The 25,158-nt window shown below is 45.7% G+C and overlaps 1 protein-coding gene across 1 annotated transcript in view; it reads left to right on the top strand.

Moving 5' to 3' along the window:
- LOC126285092 (trypsin-1-like) overlaps positions 1 to 25,158 on the top strand; it is a 69,107-nt gene that overhangs the window by 9,733 nt on the left and 34,216 nt on the right. The window contains exons 2-3 of the mRNA XM_049984419.1: positions 6,332 to 6,430; positions 21,125 to 21,264. Coding sequence (XP_049840376.1) covers positions 6,332 to 6,430; positions 21,125 to 21,264 — 239 coding nt within the window. The remainder of the gene's footprint in view (positions 1 to 6,331; positions 6,431 to 21,124; positions 21,265 to 25,158) is intronic.

Raw genomic sequence — 25,158 nt, 5'->3', positions numbered from 1 at the left:
GAGTGATCAGTAACCAACAGTGTACATGGGGCAAATGTTCCAGATATAGAGTGAAGGCCTTTCGTAACCTGGGAAATAGTACCATACTTCAGAGTCAACAGAGTCAACCAACAAAAATGTCTAAATGCGTCCACACATGAGTGTACCAGTTCCCTCCCTCCCTCCCTCCCTCTCTCTCTCTCTCTCTCTCTCTCTCTCTCTCTCTCTCTCTCTCTCTCTCTCTCTCTCTCGAACTTGGGAAAAGTCTCACACGATCAACATACATCCACTCTGATGCCAGGAACTCTTGGCGATTATTCAGTGATAGCCTACTAAATGAACACGTCTTACAGGTCGATTCAGAGTCGCTTATCTGCTCGTCCATGACCTAGATTAAGTGCTCCCTAATCTTCATCTTGGTCCCGCTGATAACCACCTACATGGTATCATATATTTTAGTAAACCTATTTTACTTCCCCCTGAGGCGCAACACAGGGTGTTCCCCTTCATAAAATACGGTCTAACCGTTTCCCCCTTTCCTGATTGTCTCATTCAGCTCACTTATCTCCCCGAGAGGTTCTAGGCTCTTCAGTCTGGAAACGCGCAACCGCTACGGTCACAGGTTCGAATCCTGCCTCGGGCACAGACATGTGTGATGTCTTAGGTTAGTTAGGTTTAAGTAGTTCTAAGTTCTAGGGGGGCTGATGACCTCAAATGTTAAGTCCCATAGTGCTCAGAGCCATTTCACTTAGCTCCAGGTCAGAATCCTGTTGTTCAAAATGGTTCAAATGGCTCTGAGCACTATGGGACTCAACTGCTGTGGTCATCAGTCCCCTAGAACTTAGAACTACTTAAACCTAACTAACCTAAGGACATCACACACATCCATGCCCGAGGCAGGATTCGAATCTGCGACCGTAGCAGTCGCACGGTTCCGGACTGCGCGCCTAGAACCGCGAGACCACCGCGGCCGGCGAATCCTGTTGTTCTGCAACATGTTTATAAAGCGGAGGACATCCACTTAAAACTGGGCGAACTATATGGTCTGAGGCATCACATTTATTGGGTTCACAGACCCCTTTGTCCAAGAGGTGATCTTGTACCTCCCCGGTCACACTACTTAGGCCATATGCGACAGTATACTCTACTTAAACTTGTACTGAAATGCAGAAATACTCATGATCCCCTCGTCATACATCTGTTACGCCTCGGTCTTACTACTACCTAGTTAAGGGTCTGGTTATTGCTTTCTAATAAGAATGGACGGAGCTCAAGACAATTTTAAGCTTCTCAACTCTGAACAACTCCGCGAGTGTCTTGCCCGTATCCAGAATATTTGGCTGTAAGCGAGAAAATGGCGTGCGAAATTAAGTAATAGGCAGCTGCTTCCCATCGCCGTCCTGTAAAGGTATCGCTGCAACACCACCTATCGATGCAACGGTGTGGAACATAAACTCCTCATTGAAGTCGAACGTGACAAACACCGGTGCAGTTGCCAAAGCCGCCTGAGGGGCCCCAAACGCTGCTTCATGGGACGCTTCCCACTCAGATTTCCTTCCCCTTTTCCTGAGGCCATGTAGGGGTGCCGTGACCTGAGCAAGCTTGGTAATGCCAGTAAAATGAGCTATGTCCCTCATGTTTTTTGGAGGTGGAACAACTGAATAGCTCTAGTGCGGCTCTGGTCTACTCTGTACCTTGGGCGTAGATTATGTGCCACAAAAATAAAATTCGGGTTGCACAAACCACACTTTTCATGGCTTAACACAGATTCCAACATTGCGAAGACGCAATAGAATTTCTCTAAAGTACTCAAGATGTTCATCGAAACTTTTACAAAAAATTACCAGGTTATCAAAGTAGTGGCAAATACACCGAATTTTCAGATCCGAAACTAGTAGCGAAGTAAATATAAAATCTTAAGCAGAGCTAGAGGAATTTCATTTTTAATAAAAAGTTAGTAATTATGTTTAGCATGTACCTGTTGATAACAACTTGGTAGCGTAATTCCACGAACCTTCCGTACCCGCTGTCCAAGTGGATTTATTCACATGGACGGAAGAAATTTCGAGTTTCCTAATTTTATCATGGCTGTGTTTATCCAGGAAAGTTCTTCTCCAGATAATAAACATGGAAAACAAAGTTAGATAGTTTTAAAACCACAATCACGCAGCCATTCATGCTTGCTGTACTGTTGAGAGTAAAATTTTCTATTACATTGATGACTTTTTATATTAATAACCTCTTGATGTCTAATTTTTCTAGAACTTACTTTGTGTCAAATGAAATGTTCAGAGAGCAAGGCAAAGAGTATCAAAATTCACTAATGCACATGCTAAAATAACAACAACGCACAGGAAATTTTTTACTTCGCTCGCAGCTACACGTGGACTGGTAAGACAAGGAGGGGCAAGAATACTATTTATTCTAAGAACTGATAGTCCCGGTTCTTTTCGGAAGAGTTCTAGCGATGTTTCTGGCTGACAGGCTGATCAGATGAGATGTATACTCACGTCCCGTGTATGAATGCTTTGTTGCCAAGTATTTCGGGCCGGCCGGTGTGGCCGTGCAGTTCTAGGCGCTTCAGTCTGGAAGCGCGTGACCGCTACGGTCGCAGGTTCGAATCCTGCCTCGGGCATGGAAGTGTGTGGTGTCCTTAGGTTAGTTAGGTTTAAGTAGTTCATAGTTCTAGGGGACTGATAAACTCAGATGTTAAGTCCCATAGTACTCAGAGCCATTTGAACCAAGTATTTCGTCTGCTCCCCCCCTCCTCTCCCTCCATCCCACCCGCCCGAGTACTCATACGACAGCCCAAACGCGTTTTCACGTGCAGTGCAACTCGTAAGTCGCCGTCGGCACATTTCCGTCCCATTCAACTGTATTCGGCACTGAGAATCCGCCTGTAACTAATACATAAGAAATAATAACAAATTTTTAAAAAGATAATTAGTGTCAAAAATAGTTGAAATGGCTCTGAGCACTATGGGACTTAACTTCTGTGGTCATCAGTCTCCTAGGACTTAGAACTACTTAAACCTGACTAACCTAACGACATCACACACATCCATGCCCGAGGCAGGATTCGAACCTGCGACCGTAATTAGTGTCACATGTGGTTTGTTTTGCGCAATGGCATTCGTGGTGTTGCACATGTATTTTGTTTTCCGTATCTTTCATTCCTGACCAAAAAAAAAAAAAAAAAAAAAAAACCGGGAAGTAACTTTTAGAATGATCCCTAGGTTAACTAAAGTAACCAAGATAGAATAATTTTCAATTTCACAATTCGTTACATAATTTCGATTAATTATTTGTGCAGTTATATCATTGAGTATTTTTCTGTTTTATCATCACTACGTGCCTTGACTAGTTCAATTTAAAATATAATTTATTTGCTATGTATCTTTAAATATTAGTATGTAGGTACCAATGGTCGTGCTGCTGTATCTACTCAGGCCAGTCAATTCACAGAAAAATTCACATAACTTCCTTCGTTTCTGGTGTTGTTTTGTGGTTTGGTACTGCTTAATGTGCCACCTTAGTTTGGGGATGACTTTTCAGCCCACGATGTCGTCAGCAGAAGCCCATAGTGAAGTCTTGTATAAACATTAAGATTTTAAGAGCATCTGCGTAGTATGCTCATGAAATTTCAAGTTGGTTATGAGCTTACAGCCAATGATGGCGGAGAGAGATAATGGGGAGAAAAAGGAGATTGACAGAGAGAGGAGGAAGAAGAGAGAGAGGAGGCAGACGGACATCAGGACGTATATCCGAGTCCCATACATATTTAGTAATTACGAAGCACTGCCGGGTTCGCTAATGAAATTATAAAAGGATCAAGGCAAACAAGTCAGGATATAGCTGATAGTACCCAGTTATGCACTGCAGCGTAATTACAAATGATCATATGTAGCTGTGCAGACTCTTAGGAAACAGGATGCAGCTACAGTCTCAGGATCTTTCAAACAATGACTAGTGTGTTACCTGTTAGTTTTCCGAATTCTGTAGGAGATGACACTGTCGAATACAGATAATTAAGTTGCAACGGAAGGGGTAGTGGAAACGTTGGGGTGGGAGCATGGCGGGTGTCGCGTGCCTCACTCGTAACTTTAGCTACGTTTGATTGTGTGGCGCCTCCTACAGTTGCTGCTGGGAACTGTACAGCTACGTACCTTCTGTCCTGCACTAACTTAGAATAATATTTACTTTCAATAACCCTCCCACTTGTACTGGAACAGTTCACCTTGTCTGTAAGGACTTTTACCCCAATCGTCATTTGGGTTTAATTACTACGCTGTCATTCATCCTGGACAGTGTGTATCTTTTAGTAAATGAATTATTCTTTCTTCCAAAAACATGTCACGGAATGATATTCATTCACTATAGATGTGTACATCTAGCTACACTATGTGATCAAAAGTATTCTGACACCCCCAAAACATACATTTTTCATATTAGATGCACTGTGCTGCGACCTTCAGCCAGGTACTCCATATCAGCGACTTCAGTAGTCATTAGACATGAGAGAGTAGAATGGGGCACTCCACGGAACTCACGGACTTCGAACGTTATACGTCTGTACGCCAGATTTCCACACTCCTAAACATCCCTAGGTCAACTGTTTCCGGTGTGACAGTGAAGTGGAAACGTGAAGGGACACGCACAGCACAAAAGCATACAGGCCGACCTCGTCTGCTGACTAACAGAGACTGCCGACAGTTGAAGAGGATCGTTATGTTTCATAGGCAGACATCTATCCAGACCATCACACAGGAATTCTAAACTGCATCACGATCCACTGCAAGTACTATGACAGTTAGGCGGGAAGTGAGAAAACTTGGATTCCATGGTCGAGCGGCTGCTCATAAGCCTCGCATCACGCCGGTAAATGCCAAACGACGCCTCGCTTGGTGTTAAGGAGCGTAAAAATGGTTTAGATGGCTTTGAGCACTATGGGACTTAACTGCTGAGGTCATCAGTCCCCTAGAACTTAGAACTACTTAAACCTAACTAACCTAAAGACGTCGCACACATCCATGCCCGAGGCCGGATTCGCACCTGCGACTGTAGCGCCTAGAACCGCTCGGCCACCCCGGCCGGCAAGGAACGTAAACATTGGACGATTGAATAGTGGAAGGACGTTGTGTGGAGTGACGAATCACGGTACACAATGTGGCGATCAGGTGGCTGGGTATGGGTATGGCGAATGCCCGGTGAACATCTGTCAGCGTTTGTAGTGCCAACAGTAAAATTCGGAGGCGATGATGTTATGCTGTGGTCGTGTTTTTCATGGAGGGGGCTTGCACCGCTTGTTGTTTTGCGTAGCACTATCACAGCACAGTCCAGTATTAATGTTTCAAGCACCTTCTTGCTTCCCACTGTTGAAGAGCAATTCGGAGATGACGATTGCATCTTTCAACACAATCGAGCACCTGTTCATAAATGCGCGGCCTGTGACTGAGTGGTTACACGACAATAACATCCCTGTAATGGACTGGCGTGCACAGAGTCCTGACCTGAATCCTATTGAACACCTTTGGGATGTTTTGGAACGGCGACTTCGTGCCAGGCCTCATCAACCGACATTCTCCTCAGTGCAGCACTCCGTGAAGAATGGGCTGCCATTCCCCAAGAAACCTTCCAGCATCTGATTGAAGCTATGCCCGCGAGAACGGAAGCTGAAATCAAGGCTAAGGATGGGCCAACACCACACTAAATTCAGCATCACCGATAGAGGGCGCCACGAACTTGTAAGTCATTTTTAGCCAGGTTTCGGAATATTTTGATCACGTAGTGTAGGTCTCAGAAGAACTATACATGCTTTTGCACACTAGGGAGCCTGAATGTCGCACGCATGATATAGCGGCTGTTTAATATAGTCAAAGGTAGTGTGGTATCCAGACGGCACTACATGTGACAACCACGTAAAGACCCGCAATTCACGCACTAATGATATTATGTTTTATTATAATGTAAGATAGTAGCTGTCGGTGTGATAGGTCGAGGGAACAATTTGAACGTAAACGAGGATTGTTAAGTTACTTTGGAAATGCAGGAAATATATTAAATCATGAATAAATTGACGATATAGTCAACCGAACGTGTATTATGGCTATTAACTCATTAGTATCGACACGAGTTACTTGTATTAGTTGTCTTTTATTTATTCAAACTATACTGCCTGATCAGTTTAGGGCATTGCTGTCCATCACCTGCGGCTAGACCGCATACAGTCAATGACTATAAAAACGCATCAGCTACTTAGTTTATTATAACATCTTATGCTGTTTCCAGTACCAACATACAAGTAGCTGTACACGACCCCCTCACTCACACCTCCATTTTCTTTTCCTTTCAGCGGCCGAGCTGCCTATTCGCCGCATTCCGCACAGCGGAATCCACCGGGGGTTCGGCCGCTTCCGGGGCCGCATCGTCGGCGGCCAAGATGCCACCAAGGGTGAGTGTGACCACTTCAGCTCTGCAGTTAGACTCCACTTAAGAGCTCAGCAAATCTGCACGCTGGAAAATGAACGGACTGTTTTGGCTCAGATGTACCTCAGAAAGTGTCAGCAAAAAGCTTAATATCACGCAGAGATATGGTTCTTGTTGGAGCAAGGAATCTGGCCTCGGATGAGTTTAACAAAACCTACAGATAAATGAATGTGTGGTAAACTGACCGCACATTGTTCTAGTGATTATCAAAAGATATTTGTAAGTAGCAATTGTTGTAGTTGGCAGGAGAGCCAACCCGTATAACTAAAGGAGGCCGAAATGCACGCGTTATAGCTGACGCAGGCTGGTGTGAGGTCTGGAACATGACAAGGGAATTAGAATTGAGAAAAACGGACGTTGCTGGTGGAATACTTAACTTTAATCCATTAATGGAGAACGTCGCTCTTTATGGTACATGATTCACAATATCAATAGTACGGATACTGGCGCCTTGCTAGGTCGTAGCAAATAACGTAGCTGAAGGCTATGCTAACTATCGTCTCGGCAAATGAGAGCGTAGAAGTCAGTGAACCAAAGCTAGCAAACTCGGCTGTACAACTGGGGCGAGTGCTAGGAAGTCTCTCTAGACCTGCCGTGTGGCGGCGCTCGGTCTGCAATCACTGATAGTGGCGACACGCGGGTCCGACGTATACTACCGGACCGCGGCCGATTTAAAGGCTACCACCTAGCAAGTGTGGTGTCTGGCGGTGACACCACAGCAATATTTCAACTTTAAAGTGAATCTGCATATTATACCAAGAGCTACATGGAAGACGTCACCCGACCTGGCTGTTCCCGAGACTGAAGGACGCGGTGAAAGCTTTCGTCACACAATACCAGACGAAATAAAGCAGAAATATGTATCTGCTCGAGAATTGTGCGATATCGGAAAGACGGGTACCGCAAGTTTACGGTAAATAAATAAAACAGCCATGTCACTGGAACAGAAATAGTACAGTCGCTAACTGGAGAGTCAAATCTCTATTTGGGAAAGTTCTTTTCGGAAGGGGATGTAAGAGAAAATTCAATTCGTGGGAGGAGACTGCGTAGTTGTCGCCAGTGACATCAAATAGCCTACTTTACATTAACTAAATCTCATGCAGAGAAAGTACATCCGTACTGACCGGCCACCATGCCATTCTCAGCCCACATGCGTCTCTGGATGTGAATGTGGAGGGGCAAGTGGTCACCGGAGCCGCTGCTTCTCAGTCAAGTAGCTCCTCAGTTTGCCTCACAAGGGCTTAGTGCACCCCGCTTGCCAACACCGCCCGACATACCGGTTGGTCACCCATCCAAGAGCTAACCCAGCCCGATAGCGCTTAAATTCGGTGACCTGATGGGAACCGGTGTCACCACTGCGGCAAGGTGGTTGGCACTTTACATTAACTGGGAGTTAAAAAAAAGTTCAAATGTGTGTGGATTCCTAAGGGACCAAACTGCTGAGGTCATCGGTCGCTAGACTTACACACAATCTAATTTACGCTAAGAACAACACACACAACTATGTCCGAGGGAGGACTCGAACCTCCGGCGGGAGCGGACGCGCAATCCGTGACATGGTGCCTTAAACCGTGCGGCCACTCCATGCTGCTAACTAGGAGTAAACATACGAGTAAAACGTAAGATATTATCAAAAGCAAAGATCACAAACTGAATTCCAGTCTTCATGTTCACTGTATAACGTAATACACCACCCATGTCGACTCACACGTCTCTTTACATTTGCCTTCTTATTGTATTATAGTTTTTAATATATGAAGATGTATTTTTATGTGATGGGTGAGTATACCGCGTTTAAAGAAGAGAATATGATAATTGCAAGTGAAACGCACTTCGGGAAACCCACTCATTTACACCGTTCCAGAATTTGGCACTCTTTCCTTTCTTCTTTAGGTAGTGACATAATTGTTTTGTTGCATTTTAAATTGAGAAATCGCTGATGTTCGTAGTTTGATTCTGTTCATAGCTCTGTTGCGCCTTACGCTGTTGTAGTGGATAACCGTTACTGTGTTACTATATATACAGTACCTCGCACTTCTAATTCTATTTTCACTGTAATTATGCAAAGTGACGCTGTTTTACTGAGATATTTTTTAATATTCTGAAGCTACTGCCAATCATAGCTAGTCTGATGCAATCTCCACTTTCGAACCAAGACCACTACCCGACTCAGCTGTCTGTTTTGCTTCTGCATTAAAACCAGCAGCTGCTCATTCTGCTAGAAGCTGGCAGAACGTGGAACCCACTCGGTATTGCACAAGTCCTAACTATGTGAAACACACAGCTTTTGTTTCTAAGTATGCCTACTGAATGCACTGCTACAATCTTGAAGCTGTCATCATTATGCAAAAATGTTAAAACAATGCAGTTCTTCTTGGTGCCTCAAGTATGTACGAATTGATTACAAAAGACAGTGCTCACCGCCGACTCCAATTGCGAGAGCAGTAGAAGTTTTTGGTAGTTAACAGCTAAATACCTACACTTTTAATTGTAATCTGCACCCACAGTTCTTGATCCCAGATTAATGTTCTGCAGTGGTGGTGGTGGTTAGTGTTTAACGTCCCGTCGACAACGAGGTCATTAGAGACGGAGCGCAAGCTCGGGTTAGGGAAGGATTGGGAAGGAAATCGGCCGTGCCCTTTCAAAGGGACCATCCCGGCATTTGCCTGAAACGATTTAGGGAAATCACGGAAAACCTAAATCAGGATGGCCGGAGACGGGATTGAACCGTCGTCCTCCCGAATGCGAGTCCAGTGTGCTAACCACTGCGCCACCTCGCTCGGTGTGTTCTGCAGTCGAGAGATTTACAAATTAAGACGGCACCCTAGAGGACGAGACTTTTTCTGGTATTACAATGTCCAATTTCTCTGTCAGAACAGTGTTTTGTCTCAACAGGTGTAAGATATAGAGTGAACGAGATGGCAATATGGTTAGAGGGCTAGACTTGCATTCGGAAGAGCAGCGGTTCACTTTCCCATTATCAATTTTCATAGTGTCCCTAACTAATTACAAATGACTGCTGAAATTGTAGTTTAAACATTCTTTTCGAACTGATCATAATTAATGCTCCGTTTCTCGTAAAATCACTGTCGATCTGGCATTAACCTCTAACCTACCTTCCTTCTTACGCAATTCATAGAGCTTCATTATTCTCTACTCGTAAGCCTCCCAGCGTTCCTCTGTTTTTACCAACAATGCGTTGTGTGTGTATTTTCATAGTAGTCTGTTCACCGAACTTCTTGAAGAAATCTTACTGCCGCGTTTCCTAACAGTGAGACATTTACTCTTCTACGGGCTTAGTCAGTGCGTTATTGAAGTCAAAACCTCTTCTTTCCAGACAGCCTCCAATTGCATTCAGAGCGTGCTTGAGAAATTACATCCACTTTCACAACGCGCCCCGCAAAAGTAGTAAAATGTTGAGAGCGCTCATGTTAATCGAATAATACATTTCGAGCACACAATGCGTCACTCAGGCCCCCACACAGACTTATTCTTCAGGAGGGGGGAGTGTGCAAATCGGAAGGCTAATTTTATCTAGTATGACTATTTATATTATAATATAAATACAAATTCTATTAAACTGTTTAATAGACCATCTAGCCGGATAAGAATTGATTTGCTGTTTTCATTCGCCTTAAGTGATCCATAAACTAGTTAAAAACTCAGATTTCTCCAAAAGTACTAGATAAATATATATTTAATTTACAGCTGTGTTACTGAAATGTCATCTCACATAGTAGGCAGTAGAAAAACAAATACCTCGAAAAATTCAAGGAAACTAACAAGAGATTACAAAATAAAGCCAAGTCGTCGACGGGGTCGAGCAAAAATGTTAATTATAACTTCGGGATTCATGTTAATATGTTGGTTAATGGACAGATGGTGTCAGTCGATTCAGCCCCCCTTCTTTCATCGTAGAGCGTAAAGGCAGGTAGCTAAAACTTAGCTCATAACCGCAGGTTGATACAGGAAGGACAAATATTCGAAGCAGTGTACGAGTGTTTAGAAAAAAAAAATCTCCGACACATCTGTAATGTTTGAACTGCGTTCTTTGGCGTGTCACGCTGGTCAACATGTTACCCATTTCTAATTTCCATTTAAAGTGTATTTTTCTGGCTTAGAAATGTTTGTAGTGTAGATGAAGTGCTTAACGGCAAGGCAATTCCAAGAATTGAAATAGGAAATTAAATGGTTCGCCTTACTCTCAATGGCAACGGCCTTGCCACAGTGGATGCACCGGTTCGCATCAGATCCCCGAAGTTAAGGGCTGTCGGTCATGGCTGGCGCTTGGATGGGTGACCATCCGGACTGCCATGCACTGTTGACCTTTTTCGGGGTTCACTCAGCCTCATGATGCCAATTGAGAAGCTACTCGACTGAACAGTGGCGGCTGCGGTCAAAGAAAACCATCATAACGACTGGGAGAACGGTGTGCTGACCACACGCCCGTCCTATCCACATCCTCAGTTGAGGATGACACGGCGGTCGGATGGTCCCATGGGCCACTTGTGGCCTGAAGACGGAGTGCTTTAGTGAGTGCATTACTCTCAATAATTCTAGTGACTGGAGATGCTATGGTGACCCTGTTTCTATTTACAGTACAGTTGAAGTAAGGTTGAAAAATTTTGAACGTGCTGGCTTACCAAACACACACACGCTATACCGGACTAACTGAAAATTTACTTCGAGTCGCTAACTGGGTGGAAAGCTGTCTTATAAGATGATCGATGAAAAACTCCGCACTAAGTGACTTCACTTTTTTATATGGTTGGAAGTGCTTACTTTGATATGGTTGGACAGGGGCTTGAAGATCGCTCGCTTTGATAGGTATATTCTACTCCAAGTGACGCTGCAAAAATCATTGAGTAACTTTTTTCTATGTGAAAGCCATCTATTTACTTTGCACAGATTTTCGAACGAAAATACTGACTCTGAGTCTATGTTTCTTCCGAAATAGCCCAGACTCAGCCATATTGCACCTGAACTTTTCTTGTGTTGCTAAATATGACACTGACACTGGAGACGGAAAAAGCTAATTACCTCAAACCTGTCCTTGGGTGATCTATTTTCAACCATAGCGAAATCTTTACGCAGACACACTTTTAGTAGTGTTACGAAACTGTTGGCCATCTACTCCGCTTTACAGAAGTTGAAGCTTGATATAGTTTGTGGATCTTCCCCTGATGTACTTCATCAACATATTTACCCCTGGAACTCCTTTCATAGCCAAGAATGAGTACTATGAAGAAAGAATTTTGGTACTAGAAAGTTTCCATTGTATCTAGTATAAGCCCACACATTTCGAGGGAAGGGCTGGGAGGAGAAAGGGGGGGGGGAGAGCACTGGAACCATGGCTCACCCACTGCCTGGGGCCTGGCATCACGTCTAACTATCAGCCTAAGAGATGTAAAAAATCAGTGTCAGGAGAATGTCTGCCCTGAAGATTGTCAGATAACCAAGCATTTTTAAGTGTTGCTGGTAGACTTTCTTTTTTGTACGTGAATGCTTCATTAAAATACAAATATGAAATAAACGTTCCGAACTGTGATTTTGTGCACCTATTGTCAGTGTCAGTAACTTTCTTCAGCGTTAACACCTCGCCCTTTGTGGTATTTTTTCTTCTTCTGTATTTTTAGATCTTTGGTGACATATTTCGCCTACTCTATGTTTTGATACCCGCTACTGAGTGTGTAGGTTTTGGCCCCAAAGAGTTTTTCGTGGAAGACGTGTATTCACTGGTTCACCCAGAATTTTCGTATCCTAAAGTAATGAGACAGACAGATATGTCTCATTGGACCTCAAATGTGACGCTGTTACGCGAAGAGTTATTCCGAAATTTGAATTTCTCATCTAGAGGCACTGTTAAGTCTTATAGCTCATCATTTGTCTCCATGTCACCCTCCCAGTTTTCCAGTTCATGTTCATTCTCAGAAAGAGAAGAAAGATTTTACGGAATATTTTAAGGTTTCTAATGATTTATTTTGTTTCGAAAACTTACTGTTACACACAAACATGAGTAGAAATAGTACCATAATAGTTTACGCAGTAAAAGTTTTACACTTTGCACATAGTTAAGGAAGAATTTGAAGTGGAAGACATTATTGTCACATAGTGAAGTCGAGTTGACTGGTTAGTCTCATTACGAAATATGTGAGATTATCCGATTTGAATCAATAGAATATTTTGCGCAGGTAATATACATTCTGTTTTCTTGCTTCAACAGATGATGGCAGAAGGCATTTTCATTGTTTTGAGGATCCACAACAGGTTCTTTATCTCAAAATAAATCAGACTTTGTTTTCCATCATACTGTCTCATTGACGTTACTGATGCTGATCTGACCTTTGACCAGCCAAAGTGAACTCTGCTTTGTATTGTTTTCCGGCATAGTTACCTGTATGTTGGATAAACTGATCTGAAGCTGACTTTCTTTTTTTGATTGCATACTGCATATAATACAGTGTAGTTAAATACTGCCTTGTTTAATCTACTGCTCTGTCACTATTGAAGTGGGCCACAAGTGTCATGTAGGCAACTGAAACCACTGCATTAAAAACGCACAATGTTTATCCACAGGACACATGGCCTGTATTTGAAAAAGTGTCATAATGATGTCTCCATTGGCAAAAATTTCCGGCTTAGTCCCAGATTCTGATCTCTGGGAGTGCAATACTAAGGAGGAGATAACCACGAGAAAAAAAAATTGAATGACGAACAGAATGGCAACTTTTTACGAGTTGGATGGTAGAGGGGTTAATCATGTGAAGAGAGACTGGAAAACGAATGGAAAAGTAACATTCTACAAATCGTAGAGTGGAATGTCAGAAGTCTGAACTTGTTATGGAAACTAGTGAATCTGAAAAAGGAAATGCAAATGCTCAATGTGAATATAGTGGGGCTCAGGCTCAGTTAAGTGATATGGAAAGAAGATAAAGATATATGCTGAGTCACATATACGGTCATAGGGTCATAGCAGCATAAAATGTTTTAACGGGATTGGATTCGTTACAAACAGGAAGGTAGAACAGAGAGTGACCACTGTGAATGGTTTAGTGATAGGCTTATTCACAGCAAACTCGACAACAAATCAACGCCAACGCCAACGACAACAGCTCAGGTTTACTTGATGACGTAACAAGCAGAAGATAAAGAGATACAGAAAGTATACGAGGATATTGAACGTGTAATTAAATATGTAAATAGGGATTTAAATGTCACAATCTTGGACATTTTTAGGGGAAGAAAAATAAAATAAAGTTACGAATGAATATGGGGTGGGTAGTGGGAATGAGCGAGGAGAAAACCTAAGGTTTGAAGTAAAACTCAGCTAGTAACGTCGAATACACTGTTTAGAAATTTTAAGGGAGGGAGGCATATTGGAGGAATGATTGGAGACGCTCTACAGTTGAGGATGGATTTCATCATGGTCAGACAGATAATCCTAAATCACATATTTGACTATAAGACGTGACCAGTAGTCGATATAGACTAAGATTTGTGACGAAGAGCAGGTTGAAGTTCGGGAGAATTGTCCGGAGGAATCAATCTGAAGTAATTAAGAATAATGAGTTGGAGAGGCACCAAGGTGAAATGGTAGCAGAAAAACCGAGAAGACATCCAAAAAGAAATGGTCGTCGGAAGGAATAATCAAGAATGCAATCTTTCTTGAAATTAAAAGCAATGACATCAAGAGTATGAGCCCAAGAGGAGTTCCATTATTAAACGCCGAGAACAGAACGGACAGAAATAAAAAGTAGGAGAAACGAGACTGGTGACAAACTTAATATCAAAACTGAGGTACACGAAATAATCAAACTGAAGGAATTCTGCAACTAAACTTATGGCGGGCGAAGCAAGGGAGCATAAAAAGCAGAGTAACACCTACAAAGAGGCTAAAAGAAGCTCGCTAGCGTCAATTATCGTCCTTAATGTGAGGAAGAAATTTCTGAGTCTACGCGTTTGGAGCACGGCTTTGTATGAAAGTGAATGACGGACTGTGGAAACACCTGAAAACAGATGAATTGGTCTTTGAGATGCGGTGCTGTACAAGGATGTTGAAAATTAGGCGTTCTGGTAACATACTACATGAGGAGATTCTCCACAGAATCGACAAGGAGAGAAGCACGTAGAAAACACTGGCAAGAAGAATGAATTCTGTGATAGGACGCACCGGGTGATCAAAAAGTCAGTATAAATTTGAAAACTGACTAAACCACGGAGTAATGTAGATAGAGAGGTAAAAATTGACACACATGCTTGGAATGACATGGGTTTTTATTAGAACCAGAAAAAAACAAAGTTCACAAAATGTTCGACAGATGTCGCTGGACAACAAAACGTCAGTGACTGCGCATGACAATCGTATATAAAAGGAGCTGTAGTGAGAGAGAGAATCAGATCACGCACCGTGAGTCTGCGCTGAGATGTCGGAGCGAGAGGATGTCCGTACAGCGAAGGGTGTGGCGGATCGTCGTCCGGCAGAGCTTGCTGTGCCGGCGGCCCCATCCGGCCCCCCACCTAAGACGACCCAGGCATCGTCATTGGACACGACTATGGATTTCGAGTCGGTTGCACTGCAAGTACCGCTGCCCGAATCTGACGACGAGACGGCGGCACGACAAGAAGCGTCCACCTCCACCAGGACGAAGAAAAGGAGGGCGACCACCGCCACAGGAACTACTCGAGCCCCTCCTAAGGGAAAGAAGGCAAAACCGGCGGATGTCGTCGTCGATGAGGAAGGTTTTCAACTCGTCAAACGGCTGGCGAGGAAGGCTCAACTGTCATCTGCACCGCCGGTTCCGACGACAAACAGCTATGATGAGCTCGCTGAGGGTGTGGAGTTACCTACTCAGAAGAGTGAACCAAGGCCGCCGCCTATTGTGGTCCAACATACTGAAGACTACGATTGCCTCTACAGGATGCTGCTTCGTCTTGTTGGCCAAGACAACGTTGTCATCAAGCCTGCTGGCACCAACCTGTACAAGGTCACGCTGAAAACAGCTGATGACTACAGAAAGGTTACGGCTGCGTTCGGAGAACAGGAAAAGCCGTTCTACACTTATCCGTCGGCAACGGACAAGACGCTAAAGATCGTCTTTCGAGGGCTCCCTCGAAACTACAGCCTGGATCACATCCGGCAGCAACTGGAGGATATGGGCTATGGATTTGGACTCAGATCGATAACCCGCCTACCGTCTCGCCGAACCAGAAAGGAGACGCCGCTGGTCCTAGTGGTCACTTGTGATATCCCACACAACCGTGGGCTGTGGCAGGTCACGAAGATAGCGGCGACACCAGTCACTACAGAAAAACTCCGCTCGAAGAGGGGAGAACCTCAGTGCTACAACTGCCAAATGGTTGGGCATGTAGCACGGTTCTGCACGCTACCCCCACGCTGTGTTAAGTGTGCAGGGGAGCACGCTAGTCGCGACTGCACACGGCAGCGGACAGATGGACCGCCCAAATGCGCTGGATGTGGGGGAGAACATGTTGCCTCTTACCGCGGCTGTTCCAGCTTCCAACGGGCTGCAGCACGGAGCCGTGGCCAGCGCCCTGGCTCAATAAAGCGGCCTGCACCAGTCAGACCTGGAGTCAGTTTTGCTGCTGCTGTTTCCCCTGGCTCCTCTCCGCAGGCCCCCATACCTGCGACGGCGCCAGCCACTGTTGCAACAGCTGCAGACAACAAGAAGGCCCGCCGTCCACGAGGCACAGCGCGACCACCAGCACTGCATCCTGATCAGCAACAGAGTGAAGACCAGGGACAACACGACCGCTCCCAACAGGGACGCCAGGCTGTCGTCGTGGAAACCCCAGCTCAACACCCACACGCTGCATCTGCACCCTCCCAGGCGGCCGATTCCAGCATGGAAGAAATGAAGCTCCTCCTGCAAGAACTTCGGGAGCTTCTCAGGGATATCCCGCGGCAACTCATCGCCGCTGTTAGTGCAGCCGTTCAGGCAATCACCACCGGACCACTGAAGACCCAGCATGGCCCGTAGTCAACGAGGAGTCACTGTATGCGTGTGGAATGCCCAGGGCATCCGCACCCAAGATGGCGAATTTCGTCAGCTGCTGCGAGATGAAGCCGTTGACATTTGCCTCGTCTCGGAGACTTTTCTCAAGCCTGGAGTTCACGTCCGAGCAGCGAACTACGTGTGCTATCGGACTGACAGACCAACTCATGGCGGTGGTACTGCGGTCTACGTCCGGACTTCACTGGCGCACCATCAGATTCAGCTTCCGCCACTACAAGCGATGGAGGCAACTGCTGTAGCTGTTGACACCTCACATGGGCGCATCACGTTTGTGGCTGTCTACCGTCCACCTGGCAGGCAGTTACTCCAACAGGACGTTGAAGCGCTGCTGACATTACCTGGAAAGGTCTTTGCCGGCGGTGATTTTAATGCAAAACATACTGAGTGGCATTCTCGTCTTACCAACAACCACGGACGAAAACTTCTCCGAGTCGCACAGCGGTGGAACGCCATCATCCTCGGACCTCATGATCCCACCCACTTTCCTAACAATGGTGGACCTCCAGACGTGCTTGAAATTGCGGTGGCCAAGGGGGTGCCCTATGTTATATCTGCCAGCACTCGCAACGCCTTATCCTCGGACCATGTTCCAGTTATCTTTGACATCGATGTCGATGCTCAGCCAGTGTCGCGGAGAGGAATCCAGACCAGGAACACCAACTGGATCCGATACCAGGAGCTGATCGCTGAGGGCCTCCGAGATGCACCAGATGCTGCTGAGGTTGGAGTTGATGGCTATGCCCGATTCCTTCAAGACTGTGCTATACAGGCGGTGCACCGGGCCACACCGCGGCCGCGATCCGAACCACCTGACCGATCACGGCAACTGCCACCACATCTAATGGAGGCGATAACCACCAAAAATCGCCTATTCCGTGACTGGCAGCTGACACGAAACGCAGCAACGAAGAGGGCACTAAACCGGATGAGGAGAGAGATAAAGGTTGCCGTTGCAAATCACCGCCATCAGGAATGGTCCAACCGCCTGGCCACTCTTCGGGTTGATGATGGTACTGCTTGGAAAGCCACGCAGTTCTTCCTCCGCCGACGACAGAGGATACCGCCGCTACAAGTCGGTCAAAACATCGCCAGCAGCCCAGCGGACAAAGCCAACGCCATCGCTGATGTTTTTGAACGAAATTTCCAGCCCATCATGGACCCCATGGATCCGGATCACATTCGACTGGTTGCACAACGTCTTCCGGTATTCCTCAATGCACCTGTGGGCGACGATCACATCGAAGAGGTGGATGCTGATGAAGTCTCCGTAGAACTTCGGCGACTCAACAAGCGCAAGGCGGGAGGCCCTGACCAGCTCACAAATGAAATGCTGCGACAGATGCCACCAGCAGCCATAGAACACCTGGCTCGACTTTTCAACAACATTCTCCGCACTGGACACTATCCTCAAGCATGGAAACATGCGGAGGTAGTGCCCATCCAGAAGCCTGGGAAGGACCCTCGTTTACCAAGTAGCTACAGGCCTATCAGCTTACTACCAGCAGTCAGCAAGGTCTTTGAAAGACTTTATCTCCGACGCTTACAACGTCACATTCAGGAAGAACGTCTACTGCCGGACGAACAATGTGGTTTTCGCCCTGGTCATGCAACAACGCACCAACTGCTTCGACTAGTCGAAGAGGCCCTTGATGCCATCGAACGACGGGAGTTTTTCGGGGCCATCTTCCTGGATGTCTCACGGGCGTTCGATTCTGTATGGCATGAGGGGCTCCTTTTCAAGCTTCTGGACCTCGGTGTGCCCCTGCCGCATGTCCGCCTCCTACAATCTTACCTCGCCGACAGAAGCTTCCATGTCCGCATGGAGGACTTGTCGACGCGCCGTCTGGTCAGGGCTGGAGTTCCCCAAGGCTCCGTCCTCGGCCCCATACTCTACATCCTGTATACTGCAGACATGCCGCGGATGGACAGGGTCCATCTTGCCCTCTACGCAGATGATACAGCGATGTACGCAAGGAGCATGAATGCAGCTCTACTCCAACGACGCATGCAAGCAGCAGCTGACACACTTAGTCAGTGGGCCAGGAGGTGGCGCCTCAGCTTCAATGGAGCTAAGACGCAAGCCCTCCTCATCACGAAGAAACATATTCCAGCTGCTCTACCGCAGATCACCATTAGGGGAACCGCCGTACCTTGGGGCACTACAGCAAAGTACCTGGGTGTAACGCTGGATAGAGGGCTCACTTGGAGACATCACATCGATGATATAGTCAAAAAGGTCAGGGGTAGAATGACACAGCTCTACCCCTTCCTCAATCCATCAACTGCACTCCCACCTGACCTGGGTGTTGCGATGTATCTGACTCTAATCCGTCCACTCATCGACTACGCCGCTGTGGTTTGGGGCAACGCCGCAGCGAGCCATGTCGGAAGACTACAACGACTCCAAAACCGGATCCTACGGCTGGCGTTGCACCTCCCTCGGGACTTCCCGTCGGACGACCTTCACCGAGTCTCGAACATTCCAACTGTTAGAGAGAGGTTTCGCCAGGCTGCACGACTTTTCTACGAGAAGACCATGCAGTCAACAAATCCGCTCCTCCGAGCACTAGGCCACCGTGTGCAACGTCTCAACGCCACCAGATGGCCACATCTGCTTCGCGACCAATAAGTTGCAAGCACGCCAGGAACGCCGTCCCAGCAGACTGAAAGGACATAAACACAACGAAAGGACAACCCACACACACCGCCAGCTTGGAGGAATAGCCAACCAGCTTAGACTCCACCGAACAACAGAGACCAATCTGTCTCTGTCAGGCTGAAGCAAGCAAGAGAATCAGATGCGCCAGCAGTCGCAGCATGTTGATGTTACCTGAAAAGGCGTTTTTAGTGAAGCTGTATTGTCAGAATGGGGAATATGCTAGTTCAGCGTTACGATCCTGTCGCCATAGGAAGGGGATTCGAACGGGTAAAGGTCCGTTGACAAATGCAGCTGTGGCGAGAATGCTTTCGATGTTCGAAGCCACGCGTTGTTTAGACGATAGACCCCGTAGTGGCCAACCGAGCACAAGGTGTAATGCTGCTGAGACATTTCAGGAAGAAATGGAGTCTGTACCGGGTTCGCCTGTGCAGTCGCACGTCGCACCGGCATTCCATACACTACTGTTTGGTTGGCACTGAGGCGTATCCTTCGATGCTATCCGTACAAAATCAATCGGCATCATGAACTGTTACCAGGCGATTTAGTGAAGCGGAGGGCATTTGTGGTGTGGGCGTTTCAAAAGGTGGCGGAAGATGACGATTGGTTCAGTTACGTGTTGTGGACCGACGAAGCTCGTTTCACACTCCGAGGGTCTGTCAACGCACACAACTGCAGAAATAGGGGTACCGAAAATCCTATTTTCTAACTGCTACCGTGACGGGTGAGAGGTACGCCGATATGTTACAGAATCGCATCATCCCCAGCCTGGCTGATAAACACCTGCTGGAACGTACGATGTTTATGCAGGATGGCTCTCCACCCCGTATTGCCAGACACGTGAAAGATCTCTTGCGCGCGTCGTTTGGTGATGTGTGTGTGAAATCTTATGGGACTTAATTGCTTAGGTCATCAGTCCCTAAACTTACACACTACTTAACCTAAATTATCCTAAGGACGAACACATACACCCATGCCCGAGGGAGGACTCGAAACTCCGCCGGGACCAGCCGCACAGTCCATGACTGCAGCGCCTGAGACCGCTCAGCTAATCCCGCGCGGCGTTTGGTCATGATCGAGTACTCAGCCGCCACTTTCGTCATGCTTGGCCTCCCAGGTCCCCAGACCTCAGTCCTTGCGATTATTGGCTTTGGGGTTACCTGAAGTCGCACGTGTATCTTGATCGACCGTCATCTCTAGGGATGCTGAAAGATAACAACCGACGCCAATGCCTCACCATAACTCCGGACATGCTTTTCAGTGCTGTTCACAACATTACTCCTCGACTACAGCTATTGTTGAGGAATGATGGTGGACATATTGAGCATTTCCTGCAAAGATGATCATCTTTGCTTTGTCTTACTTTGTTATGCTAATTAGTGCTATTCTGATCAGATGAAGCGCCATCTGCCAGACATTTTTTGAATTTATGTATTTCTTTTTTGGGTCTAATAAAATCCAATGTCATTCCAAGCACGTGTGTCCATTTGTACCTCTCTATCTACATTATTCCGTGATTTATTCCGTTTTCAAATTTATACTGACTTTTTAATCACCCGGTACTTTAAGGCATTAGGGAATACGTTCCATGATGCTAGAGGGAGACGTAGGGCGTAGAAACTGTAGAGGGATACAAAGATTAGAATATATCCGACAAATAATTGAGGGCTTTGGATGCAAGTGTTTACCGAGATGAAGAGGTTGGCACAGGAGATGAACTCGTGGCGGACCATGTCAGAAGACTGATAGTCCAAGAGAAGTCATTATCTATCTATAACCTACGGTATCGCTGTGCTGGGCTCAATAGTTCGTCAGACGGTAATTACAGTTAGCCTATTTTCGAACATATTCAAGTATTTTAACTCTAGTCTAACAAACTGTGGCTCTAAAATGATTACTTACATCTACAACAGCAACTGAGGCTGTCGCCACCGATTAATCTTCAATTAATACTGACGTACGTTTGCAGGGCAGTTTCCGTACCAAGTATCGCTGCAGTGGGTGGTGCTGGGCATATCTTCTCACACATGTGGTGGCTCGATAATCAGCACCAAAGCCGTCCTCACAGCTGGACATTGTACCCAGTCTGGTTTGTTGGGATACTATGTGGTGAGTAAAGGAATCGATGTCATGGACCAGACAGTCTAGAATTGTGTGTGTGTGTGTGTGTGTGTTTGTGTTTGTGTGTGTATACACATGTGTGTAGCCACAGACATTGGATAAATCCATTCTACACTTAAGCAACGCCACAGAAAACCAAACATAATAACATGGTGCAGTTTATGTGCTATGCTGACAAATAACCTCAGTAAAAAGCTAAAGCTCCGCAGACTGGTCCTAACATGCCATTCGTTGCACACTGGAAGCTTTTCTTAATGGTGAAGGCTGAACAACTACTTTATCAGCAGATTAGTATTCACACTGCGAACAACGCCTCCACATACGATGTAATAAAACGTATGTACTGAGCAAGTGAGTGTCGAGGTCAGAACAGTTGGTACAACACGTATTCTCGGTTAAAAGTGCTGCATGTAGGTGAATACATGTATGTATTGCACACCTTTAAGATGTCTCAATAAATGGTGGGAATGCACCCCTGGCAAAATGTACATTTAATTTACCTATTTGACAGAAATAAACAAGATATCATTTATATAATATTACTAGCTGAGTTCCCAGGGTTGCTCCTGTATGTATTTACAGGGTGTTTCAAAAATGACCGGTATATTTGAAACGGCAGTACAAACTAAACGAGCAGTGATAGAATTACACCGTTTGTTGCAATATGCTTGGGACAACAGTACATTTTCAGGCAGACAAACTTTCGAAATTACAGTAGTTACAATTGTCAACAACAGATGGCGCTGCGGTCTGGGAAACTCTATAGTACGATATTTTCCACATATCCACCATGCGTAGCAATAATAAGGCGTAGTCTCTGAATGAAATTACCCGAAACCTTTGACAACGTGTCTGGCGGAATGGCTTCACATGCAGATAAGATGTACTGCTTCAGCTGTTCAATTGTTTCTGGATTCTTGCGGTACACCTGGTCTTTCAAGTGTCCCCACAGAAAGAAGTCACAGGGGTTCATGTCTGGCGAATAGGGAGGCCAATCCACGCCGCCTCCTGTATGTTTCGGATAGCCCAAAGCAATCACAAGATCATCGAAATATTCCTTCAGGAAATTAAAGACGTCGGCCGTCCGATATGGCCGGGCACCATCTTGCATAAACCACGAGGTGTTCGCAGTGTCGTCTAAGGCAGTTTGTATCGCCACAAATTCACGAAGAATGTCCAGATAGCGTGATGCAGTAATCGTTTCGGATCTGAAAAATGGGCCAATGATTCCTTTGGAAGAAATGGCTGCCCAGATCAGTACTTTTTGAGGATGCAGGGACGATGGGACTGCAACATGGAGCTTTTTGGTTCCCCATATGCGCCAGTTCTGTTTATTGACGAAGCCGTCCAGGTAAAAATAAGCTTCGTCAGTAAACCAAATGCTGCCCACATACATATCGCCGTCATCAATCCTGTGCACTATATCGTTAGCGAATGTCTCTCGTGCAACAATGGTAGCGGCGCTGAGGGCTTGCCGTGTTTGAATTTTGTATGTATAGAGGTGTAAACTCTGGCGCATGAGACGATACGTGGACGTTGGCGTCATTTGGACTGCAGCTGCAACACGGCGAACGGAAACCCGAGGCCACTGTTGGATCACCTGCTGCACTAGCTGCGCGTTGCCCTCTGTGGTTGCCATACGCGGTCGCCCTACCTTTCCAGCAGGTTCATCCGTCATGTTCCAAGTCCGTTGAAATTTTTCAAACAGATCCTTTATTGTATCGCTTTTCGGTCCTTTGGTTACATTAAACCTCTGTTGAAAACTTCGTCTTGTTGCAACAACACTGTGTTCTAGGTGGTGGAATTCCAACACCAGAAAAATCCTCTGTTCTAAGGAATAAACCATGTTGTCCACAGCACACTTGCACGTTGTGAACAGCACACGCTTACAGCAGAAAGACGACGTACAGAATGGCGCACACACAGACTGCGTTGTCTTCTATATCTTTCACATCACTTGCAGCGCCATCTGTTGTTGAAAATTGTAACTACTGTAATTTCGAAAGTTTGTCCGCCTGAAAATGTACTGTTGTCCCAAGCATATTGCAACAAACGGTGTATTTCTGTCGCTGCTCGTTTAGTTTTTATTGCCATTTCAAATATACCGGTCATTTTTGAAACACCCTGTATGTGTCTACTCATCTGTTAGTCCTTCTCCTTCTTTTCTCTCTCTCTGTCCATGACCTCTTTTACTCCCTCTCTGCCCATTTCCTTCACTCCCCCTCTGTGTCCACTTCTTCCACCCCCTCACTGTCTTCCCCTCTCATTGTCTATCCATCTCGTAATGCCCCGCTCTCTGTCATTTTCCTCCCCCCCTCTCTCGGTCTATCTGCTGCTCCCCCTCTGCCCATCTGCTCCTTCCCACTCTGTCCGTATACTCCTCGACCTTTTAATCCCATCTCCTCCTCCTCCTCCTCACTCTGTTTGTTCATCTCCTCCTCCCTCCTCTCCCGGTCCATCTTCTTCTCTCCCTTCTTGCTGCTCACCTACTCATCTACTCCTCTCTCCTCTGTCTGTCAATCTCTTTCTATTTTCTTTCTCTACCCATCTCCTCTTTCCCTCTATCTGTATCCATCTCCTCTGCCCCCTTCTACTATCATCCAATTCCCAGTAGGAGGATGGTGGTTCTTAAACCCACAGTATTTCTTTCAGATCGTAGCTAATTTTGATACCAAGTTTGTTTGAAATTGTTCTATAGTTTAACATCAGGTTTGTAACCTTGGCTTTGCAACCATACATGCATGGCAGATATACTTCACATGTATTTAACATATTTCTCAAGTATCTGTACACGCATTTCACCTGTACCTCTAGTCAATTTCTCCCAGCAGTTTCATTATGACGCAGCTCAATATCTATGGCGCCGTATCTCCTCAACTCTGTGCTCTTCGATGATAAAATTTTGGAGGTTCATCCAGTTAGTCGTACATGTAGCTACTGCTTGCAGTGTGTGTTGTGAATAGAGTTAGGAATAAAGAACTAATAAATTAAAACGTCATGCATGATACGGCATCTCAGAATTTGATGTAATATCTCCTGAACTAAATCCTACCATAATATATTTTTCTGGATGTATTCAGCGGCATATGCGGGTACTCTCTATGAAATATGATGCGAACAGAGTTACTTGTAAAGAAGCAATAGAATAAAACGTCATGCATGATGCGGTTGTTTTTCAGACATTCCACAGAGTAATGTCATATCTTCTGAATCGTGTGTCGTACAATGACATATTTCTGTAGGTACGTTTAGCGGAAAATGTGGATATTGTCTGCCAAGTGTTGTTAATAGACTTAGTAGCAACGAAGTATTAAATTTTAACGCCTTGAGGCAGATTTTCACTTGTTTCAGCGTCTATGATGTCATATCTCCTGAACTACGCTACTGGCCATTAAAACTGGTACACCACGAAGATGATGTGCTACAGATTCGAAATTTAACCGACAGGAAGAAAATGCTGTGATGTGCAAATCATTAGCTTTTCAGAGCATTCACACAAGGTTTGCGTCGCTGGCCTCACCTACAACGAGCTGACATGACGAAAGTTTCCAACCGATTTCTCATACACAAACAGCAATTGACCGGCGTTTCCTGGTGAAACGTTGTTGTGATGCCTCGTGTAAGGAGGAGAAATGCGTACCATCACGTTTCCGACTTTGATAAAGGTCGGATTGTAGCCTATCTCGATTGCGGGTTTTCATATCGTGACATTGCTGCTCGCGTTGGTCGAGATCCAATGACTGTTAGCAGAATATGGAATCGGTGGGTTCAGGAGGGTAATACGGAACGCCGTGCTGGATCCCAACGGCCTCGTTTCACTAGCAGTCGAGATGACAGGCACCTTATCTGTATTTTGTTTGTAATGAATCGTGCAGCCACGTC

Source organism: Schistocerca gregaria, chromosome 1, assembly GCF_023897955.1.
Source record: "Schistocerca gregaria isolate iqSchGreg1 chromosome 1, iqSchGreg1.2, whole genome shotgun sequence".
NCBI classification, from domain to species: Eukaryota; Metazoa; Arthropoda; class Insecta; order Orthoptera; family Acrididae; genus Schistocerca; species Schistocerca gregaria.
The sequence above is the reverse complement of the archived record's forward strand: the minus strand, read 5'-3'. Positions and strand labels throughout refer to the sequence as shown.